The sequence below is a fragment of the Bacillus rossius genome, chromosome 12 (assembly GCF_032445375.1).
Source record: "Bacillus rossius redtenbacheri isolate Brsri chromosome 12, Brsri_v3, whole genome shotgun sequence".
Lineage (NCBI taxonomy): Eukaryota > Metazoa > Arthropoda > Insecta > Phasmatodea > Bacillidae > Bacillus > Bacillus rossius.
This window is the reverse complement of record NC_086339.1, coordinates 15,900,450-15,910,403: the sequence shown is the minus strand read 5'-3', so window position 1 is coordinate 15,910,403 and position 9,954 is coordinate 15,900,450. Positions and strand designations below refer to the sequence as shown.

Genomic DNA, 9,954 nt, shown 5'->3' with positions numbered 1-9,954 from the left:
TTGAACAATATAATGTTGTAATTTATTATTGTTACAAAATATTATTAATTTTTTTTTAATATCCGGTTACTGCATCGTTGCAAACAACTTCAGCTCCACGTCCTTGCAGGATTTCAGTCATTCTCTGTTGACGTCACAGCGTCAGCGCTCAGTGAAGAGAGAGCATGGAACGCGAATATTCTTCAACGGGAGATTCAACACATGGGAACGGTGCACATCAGGGGCGTAAGTCTGTATAGGATTCGCAAGGCGGGCCCGCGGACATTTCCAGGCGAGAGTTCTGCACGTGGAGTTAACCAGACACGCTGTATCTGGATACGGTGCTTGTATGTTGTATACTGTCCACATTTTGGCCTACATGCCACGTGCAGAAAGATTTCCATGAGACGTAGTTTCGACAATAAACCCGTTTCACAGTCAAGCTTTTGTAACTGCAGTCAGGCCGGGGGGTTTTTTAATTGGGGGGGGGGTGATAAGGGGGTGATAAGGGGGTGATAAGGGGGGGGTGATAAAGGGGGGGGGGGGTATCCCCCAGGGTCTTACACCCATGCTACACAATGACCTCTTCTACGTCATTATGTGCACATTACTGAATGTATATTTCGTCTGTTTCCGTGCAACAAAAACTGCTAGCCAACCAAGAAATACGCTTTAAAAAATATTTTATAAATCTAAACTAATATTTTGGACTTGCCCGGCGGCCATTCTCAACGCCGCTCGCCGCAGCGGTGAATGGGAAGTGATGAAGGAATTGGAAAGGAGAGGAGTGTAAAGCTAGAAGCCCGGTAGTGAAAGCTCCCCAGCAGAAGACGCCGAGGTTTCACCTTCGAAGTACTGCTCAGGTTTCGGAGTCTGAATCCCCGCACGAGACGCAAGTCAGTGCGTGGGCAGGCGTCATCCAGAGATGGAATTATTTTGGCGCCAGGGTGCTTGGCATCTATCGCACTTCATTCAATAGCGACTTTGCTGGGCCCTGGGCTATTTACTTTTTTCGAGGCCCCCCCACATGGAACATTTGAACACCTAACGGTGGCATTCCAAGACGATCCGGCAAGGTAGCGAACAAGCACTGCCTTGTCGGGACACAACTGAGGCGTGTGTCCCGCCTCACGTGAGTTTAACTGTTTTTTTTATTAATGTCAAGTCAAGTCAAGCTTTTTGTTTGAAAAAAAAATGTATCGCAGTCGGAATCCAAGAACAAGTCATTGTAAGTTGTTTGTACACCCTGTAGGGCCTAACGTTGCGCGAATTATTCTCATAATATTCTCCGCTAATGTTTGTTTTACTCTGCTTGTTTGCGTGGGTGTAGACAGCGCGTTCAGTTGGTCGATTTTTTTGTGAGAATACAGCTGGTCTACACCCAATATTTAAGTTGAGGCCCACCCTGTGGGGTGGTTTAAAGCCTCAAATCCGTAACCTAACTCGCGGGCCGTATTCCAGAAAGTGTCCAAACAGGAATCCCAGTAAGGAAACAGACAGGCAACCGTTTGAATAAACAATGCCCTGCGCGAGGCTAGAGACTGGTTCCAACGCATTCTAGCGGACGTTTCGATACAGCTACAAATACTAGAGATAACAGCAGAGTCACACGAATCAAATTGTGTTATTCAAATTTTCTCAATTGCTTTTTAAGTTGCGATTATTTCTTGTCATGACCATTAAAGTGTACAAAATGTATTCCAGGATAGTTTCGCTGCCATAAAGTTTCATCTGGCACTCCGATGCGTTTGGTAGGTCCCTCGATATTCACGAAATTGAATACATACGAGTTAATTGCGCCAGAGGCGGTCCCGCCGTCTGGACGAAATCAACGAAAAAGTGAGCTCTGCGCATGCGCGGAATTTGGGCAACAGTTTTGTTACGGATAGGTCACCGAAATCCATTCTCCTAAAATAAGGGACTGGTCGTGTCCTATCGTGCACTAGGAATAAGTTTAGTCAACAGATGTAGCATATTCAAAACCTAAACCCTTATTTCTTTTGTGTCTTGGAATACCGGCCTAACACTTTCAAACAATATTACTAACCCAACATGGAACTTAAATTTCTAAGATGGTTTTGCTAATTTATTGTATGTTATTTTGATTATTCTTTCCTGATAAACTATCCTCTTTCATAAATTCTAACGATAAAATTTCCTGTAAAATCGCGTCATTATACGTGGTAATAAAATCTTTGAAAGTTTTTTTCTAATACGAAATTTTGAATTGAAATACGTATTGGCCAGCATATTAGGTTACAAGATAATAAAAATTTAATTTTCCTTTTCCTATTTATATCTATATTTTTAACAAAACATTAGACAAAAAATAATTAAACAAAATTAATGCACGTCCACCACATTGATTGCCACGCTCACTCTGCTCTGTAGCCGCCCTGGACCGCATTATCGAACATTATTTGAAGTAAGACTGTGCTCATCTCATGCTTTCTAAAGGAAGGTATTTAAAATAAGTTTAAAAAATTGTTTTGTATAATGTTTGCATACTTGCTGCCGAAGTCATTTCTAATTATTTTTTTTACCGAGAAGTTGATCTAAATTGATTACAGAATATAAATTTTGAAATTATAAAGGCTACTTCAGGGCATAAGTAATCTACTTTGATTTACAAGTGAGAAAAATGTTTGATAACAATGGGACGGACTGGAAACAGAATGTATTAAATAGGTCTACGTTTAGAAGTTTGTTGAAATCAAAGTCTTAGAACTTAAAAGTGATAAAAAATATTAGCTATGTGCCAAGAATGTAGGTTTATAATTTTTGATGTGCAACATCTTAGCTCTTGGTATACGGCATTTGGTGGGAGTAATTTCGTGAATGGAACGGATGTCTATGAACGAAAATGTGACAAAAAGATGGCGGACCCACGCGTAGCAACATAGACCTCATATAGTCACTTTCGTAAACTTTTAGGGCACAAACAAAACGTATTGGTGTGCCAAATGAAACTGTATGATAGTAAAACTATTCTGGAATATATTTAGTAAACTAACATAGTCATAGTAAAAAGTAATATCACGTTTTAAAATAACTAAGAATACTTGCATTACAATTATTTTAATACATATTCCCTTTATAAATTTCCAATTGTCTTAACAGCACAGCGGCAGAGCGCATGGTTGTTAACCTGAAGGGACGTGGTTCAAATTACGCTCCCTATAATTTTTGAACTTTTTTTTTAGTGATAGATTACTGGAATATACTAATTGTGCTTTAATATATATATCTTATTGCTATAATATTATTAAATGCATAGCTCAGTCCATTGGATTGTTTATTTCATACTAGGTAGGTCTATATCCTTAATTTTTTTTACTAAAAAATGAAATTTTTGCGTTTATTAGGAAATTAACGTCCTTGAATTCGCATAGGTATTTTAAAAAACTTTATAATAGTACAGCAATTATTTAATGGTTTATGAAGTATAGTGTCGGTCACAGAAAGTATGCGTGGGGTTCGCATCCAGAAAATGTCATTACTTGAAAAGCGAATAATTTATTTATCAGTGTATTTATCACGCTCGGAATAATTTTTTTTAATCTGAGTTTAATTCCGGGTCCGAGATTCGTATTACAAGTGTTTTCGCAACATGAGAACATATAAATTTGCTCGTTACCGATGTTAGATGTTTACACACCACTGGTGAGTACTGGAAGACTCACTCACTTTCTTTTTTTTTTTGACGTGACAACGTCTAATAAATCGATGAACGCCTGCTGCACGCAGCACGAAAAAGGATGACTCATTGTCCCGTTACGTACATTGTCACGTTACGCTTTGTCCCGTTACGCTCATTGTACGCTTGCGCCGCATCTATCTCTCTTCCACTCGATTGGAACCACCATCGATTTGACTTTTTCGAGGCACATTAAACTTGAAACACTCCCATTCGTTTCCTACTTTTCCTATCATCGTCCTATCCTTAACAGAATAACACAGATTGGAATAAGTTAAATAGCAAACATGTATAAAAGTTACAGTTAAAATAATCTGTTCGTTAAAGTAATAAACATATTTGAATTAATGAGTGCAAGTAAAAGTAAATTTATCAATTAAATTGTATATTTCATTTCACTCCTTCTTTGTATCCATACAAAATAGTGATAATTCAATAAAAATATTCAATTTTATTCATAAAAGTATGCAATCATTTCATCAATGTTTTGTTATGACGTCTCGTTAAACTATCGTCCGTAAACCGACTTTATTTAAACTATTCTACCATCTAGGTTGATTGGACGTAATATGCGTAGTAATTAATGTAACTTCACTGCCTCCTGGAAATAACTACCCTGGAAGAAGAAACACTAGTCGTGCGCTCTCCTCTCGGAGGAAAGAGCCGGCCGACGGCAGGCGAGGTGGTGGGGGTAGGTAGATGGTCCAACCCGGACACGCCTGGGAGACGGCGCGCTCCAGTCTTCGCCAGGCCACGAGCTAGCTCGGTAGCACTCCGCGAGGAAGTGTCCCCCCCTTTTCCTTTTATCTCCTCTTCACCGACGCCCTCTCGCAGCAAGCCAAACCACCTCGTCTGCGCGGTCATGCCAGCGGGCAGGTCCGGGTTCGTGTTCTGATAGTTCATCGAAGTCTCCGGGGTTCGTGTTCTGGATAAGCGTCGAAGTCTCCAGGTTCGTGTGCTGATCAAGCGTCGAAGTCTCCGGGGTCGCTCCTCCCCCCTAGATGCGCCGCTGATGCGCGCGTGCGCGGGTCTCGCGAACTACAGGCGGTGTTTCGGGACTATGACGGGACTCTCTTCGTCGTCGACGACGATGGCGGCGCTGCCGCTGCTGCTGCTGTGCTGGGCGTCCCTGGCGGGGGCGATATCGCGCAAGATCATCACGCCCGCCGACACCTTCCCCGTGGAAGCCACCCACTTCTCGCAGGTAAGCCTGCGGCTTCTTCGCACCTATATGACTTGAGCATTAACCCGTGGTTTCCTCGTGAAACGAAACCATCAACACTCTTCATCCCATCCCCGCAGTTAAGGTTACCCATCACCGCCAGCTTTCTTGCGTTCGTGCAACTCACACGTCATTTATCAATGAGTACGAGCTCATTTACACAAAATTTATTTAAACGATACTATCGTTTCTAACAAATATGTAGATTTTTTTTATTTCTTTAATCTAAATTGTTGTTGGTTAATGAGACATTATCATCAAATAATAATTTTGCCATTTAAATCACAAACGAAGACATGATTTTTTTGTCAAAATTACTAAAATAGTAACTGTGTGTGTTTTCTTTGAGCACAGAATTTAGTTTAAATTGTTTACTATGGAAACGACAGTTGAACAGAAACCCAGTAGATAAAATGTTTTGCACAATAAATTCATGATCATATTATCTTTCCTCTGTTGCAAGAACACAAAGCAAAAGCTAAGAAAAAAAGAATTTTTCTTGAGTCTTTATAAATTAAAAACCTAATCTGCCGCATTTCATGGTCAAATTTAATACAATACTTCACGTATACCGACAATGATTAAAATTAAGGTATTTTTATTTATTTATTTAATTGAAAACATGCCGTTAAACGTAAGGGGAAGTTTCGATTCCTGAAAACTTTAAAACTTTAGAATTTAAAAACTGTAATCATTTTGGAATATTGTTAATTTATTTATTTTCAAAAAAACATGCTGTCGAGAGTATTCGGTGAACATGAATAGAGGCACGAGTATTTCGGGGATTCATACTGCAGTAAAGTAGACTTGAAACACACATACGATACATCTACTTTACGTTGACGAACCACAGTTCTCCTGACATACCCTGAAAAACGCTGAGCCAGTAATAAACAAGAAGTAGTGTTGAAGCAATCACGTGCCACTCAGTTGAAGGGTTGAAAAGTCTCTACCTCGGTATAGGTCAATGATCACCCGAATGTGGCTCGAGTACGTATAAAACACTAAGTATAGCCTGGAGTGAAACTATTCATTGGAATGATCGTGGTTATAACCGTGAGGTATGGCGGTCATTACTCCAGACTAACATGACAAGAGGAAACTAATAATGATTGGAGCTTAACCTGGAATACTCATTCATGAGCATTTTAATGATACGTCTAATATGGACGCTTATTGTTCCTGTAGATTATCGTTTTTTTTTTTTTTAATTGAAAAGCAATGTGAGAAAATCTGTCGGCAAATCAACGTTTCGTTTGTCTTACAGGAATTATCTTTTCAATAACCTCTCTTATGTAGCTAGTGTAATTTATATTAGGTAGCTTTTTTTTACTCCAAACCTGTTTATGGATCATTAAGTTACCGAACGGGTATTATCCGCGCTATATTTTCACTATAATGTAGCAATGTGACAGTAATCTGACAGAGACATAGGTTGTTGCGATCCTAAAATAATCTTACCCCCACCTTCAAAAATTCTTCGCCCATATTTTTAAGGGGACATTATAATACTGATTAATTACTCAATGATCAATCCTTTACCCCATTGCTTTTTTTTTCTACCTCAGAGAAAGAATAACGTTTTGTACGCGATACCTTTCGTATTCAAGCACAAATGACAATGGATTAATGGAACTGAAGACCATTTTCATTTAAATACAGATTGTTCCTTTCTTTTCTTCTCGTAATTGAACTTTCTCTTCGTCTCTTTCTGGTACCGAATACAAATCTTCAATCTTACGCGCGCCTACAATACGCAAGAAACTCACACTGTGTGTTTGCGTTCGGATGATTAATTAGAATTTACCCGAAGTGATTACGGGGGACTAAACGACAAATTCATTACTAACTCTACTGCATGCATCTTTCAAGACAGGATTAAGATTCGTACAATATTATCATGTTTATATATAAGTCACTCGTCAAGTGACAGCCAACGGCTGCTTCACGGTTAAACAATCAATCACCTCTCGAAATCCGCGCATCCAATTATTCAGGGAAAGTAAAATTTTGCCACAGTCTCTAAAACATAAAAATTTACAGACACCTCAATAGTACACCTAGTGCATGGTTATCTCTTATCCATAAATTATATTGATGACTGAGTTAACATGTATACAATTAATTTGTATACAGATGAAAATAAACCAAGGAAAAAAAATTCTGATAAGCGATTAGATTATTTGATTGCTTAGCCAGTAAAACCAAGATTAATGGCTGTCCAAATTTTACGTCAGAAAAATTTAATTTTTGAATGATAGTGCAGAACGGAAAATCATGTTATCATAATTTATCAATTGTAAGACCTTAAATGAGAAAATAAATTACATAAGACATGGAATGATACAGATCAGATTTAGGATAATTATAAATTAATACTTTCCGTTTCAAAATTTGGGGACCGTTATAAACTCATGATCTATTCTGATGTTTGGTATAAGCTATGTTAGACCTGCAGAGTGAGTGGTTAGCTCTGGCTCACGAGACAAAAGGTTTCGTATTAGATTCCTAGCCGGTTCGGGAATATTTCGCTTCTGAAAAGATTTCCTTCCTGGATCCAGGACTGGATGCAGTGTTATCGCTTCACCACCGTGCTGCGGAAGCCAGTGGCAGGATCCCTCACGCTGCAAGTTACGCTGCAAGTTACGCCATCCAAACAAGCCTGCTGGTTTGGACTTGACCGGGCGGGAGGTCTTGGGGATACGGACTCATGTATTGAAAAACAAACGCGAAACCAGAGTTAGAAAATAACAGCAATTTAGCTGCATCAGGTTACAAAGATATAATTTTTGGAAGTATTGCTGTAATTCTTAGAGGGCAACATTAGTGTATTTCCTCCATATTACAGCCCCCATACACAGAAACAGCAGGAATTGTTTTTCCAAGTACGGTCTATATTTCATGCCAGTTTGCACATGTGTGTGTCTTTCATACAAACTCGACAGGTATTTATTAACATTAATACACGTATTTATGACTTGTCTTTAAGGAAAATATTATATAAAAATAAATTGTGCAACACTGCTGGATTCACATGTTGGTGCAAATGAAAATTTGGATTCCACAAATTGGGCACCACTTCCAGTTGACTCATGTTGGGCACCACTACAGTTGCCCTACGCTGGGCACCAGTTCCAGTTGCCTCACGTCGGGCACCACTTCCAGTTGACTCACGTTGGGCGCCAATTCCAGTTGCCTCACGTTGGGCGCCAATTCCAGTTGCCTCATCTTGGGCACCACTTAGTTGCCTCACATTGTGTACCACTTAGTTGCCTCACATTGGGTACCACTTCCAGTTGACTCACGTTGGACGCCACTTCCAGTTGACTCACGTTGGACGCCACTTCCAGTTGCCTCACGTTGGGCGCCAATTCCAGTTGACTCATCTTGGGCACCACTTAGTTGCCTCACATTATGTACCACTTAGTTGCCTCACATTGGGTACCACTTCCAGTTGCCTCACGTTGGGCGCCAATTCCAGTTGCCTCATCTTGGGCACCACTTAGTTGCCTCACATTGGGCACCACTTAGTTGCCTCACATTGGGTACCACTTAGTTGCCTCACATTGGGTACCACTTCCAGTTGACTCACGTTGGACGCCACTTCCAGTTGCCTCACGTTGGGCGCCAATTCCAGTTGCCTCATCTTGGGCACCACTTAGTTGCCTCACATTGTGTACCACTTAGTTGCCTCACATTGGGTACCACTTCCAGTTGACTCACGTTGGACGCCACTTCCAGTTGACACTCATGTTGGGCGCCAATGCCAGCTGCCTAACGTTGGGCACCAGTTCCAGTTGCCTCACATCGGGCACCACTTCCAGTTGCCTCACGTTGGGCACCACTACAGTTGCCTCTCGCTGGGCTACACAGCCGGTCCCGGGGAAGTGGAACACGCGCGGCGAGGCGACAAGCTCTAGTAACCGCCCGCGCGCCGCTGTGGGGTCCTGCCCCGAGGCGCGCGGCGTGTCACGGCCGAGGTCACGTGGGCACACCCAGGCTTCTCGCTGCCGTCGGCCCGCCTGCCAGGAGTGTGTGGCAGCCACCCCCGTGCTGCGTGCCACACCATCACTCCGTATACCTACAGCATGTTCCTTAGGTAATACTACATTAGCCATTTAAATAACGATCTTTATTTTTTTGACGTGACAATGTCAAATAAATCGATGTACGCCGGCTGCACGCACGAAAAAGTATGACTCATTGTCCCGTTACGCTCATCGTAAGCTTGCGCCGCATCTATCTCTCTTCCACTCGATTGGAACAACCATCGATTTGACTTTTTCGAGGCACATTAAACTTGAAACACTCCCATTCGTTTCCTACTTTTCCTATCATCGTCCTATCCTTAACAGAATAACACACATTGGAAGAAGTTAAATAGCAAACATGTATAAAAGTTATACCTAGTTAAAATAATCTGTTCGTTAAAGTAATAAACATATTTGAAGTAATGAGTGCAAATAGAAGTAAATTTATCATTTAAATTGTAGATTTCATTTCACTCATTTTTGTATCCATACAAAACAGTGATAATTCAATAAAAATGATTCAATTTTATTCATAAAAGTATGTAATCATTTCATCAATGTTTTGTTATGACGTCACGTTAAACTATCGTCCGTAAACCGACTTTACAGACAACCAATTTTTTTAAACAAATTATAAAAATAAATAAAATTAATATTTTGTCAAACTTAAATATTTCAATATAATACATATATAATTTCTTTGGCTATTACAATTTTTTTCCCTTAGATTGATGATTAATATATTAATTGGACGAGTAACAAGGAAATTTTGTCTTGCTATTGAAATCCACGTAGGTATATTGGATTCAGATGAACAGCGCACCTTTTATACCAACTTCATTAGATTATAAAACGCTTAATTAGCTTCAAGACATTATTTTCAACATGCCACATACAGCCTTATTCAAGAAAACGACATGTTGTGGACTTTAATCATTTAAATTTTTCTGATGTAATATTTTTGTCTCGTTTTTACATTACTTCTTTTTTTTTTTTAACAATAATTTGTTTTCCATGTACATTAA

General features: G+C 39.9%; 1 protein-coding gene across 1 annotated transcript in view; it reads left to right on the top strand.

Moving 5' to 3' along the window:
- The first annotated feature begins 4,414 nt into the window (after positions 1-4,414).
- The window catches only part of LOC134537601 (uncharacterized), a 48,443-nt gene continuing 42,903 nt past the window's right edge, over positions 4,415-9,954 (top strand). Inside the window, exon 1 of the mRNA XM_063378197.1 lies at positions 4,415-4,880. Within this exon, the coding sequence (XP_063234267.1) occupies positions 4,689-4,880 (192 nt within the window). The 5' untranslated portion in view covers positions 4,415-4,688. The remainder of the gene's footprint in view (positions 4,881-9,954) is intronic.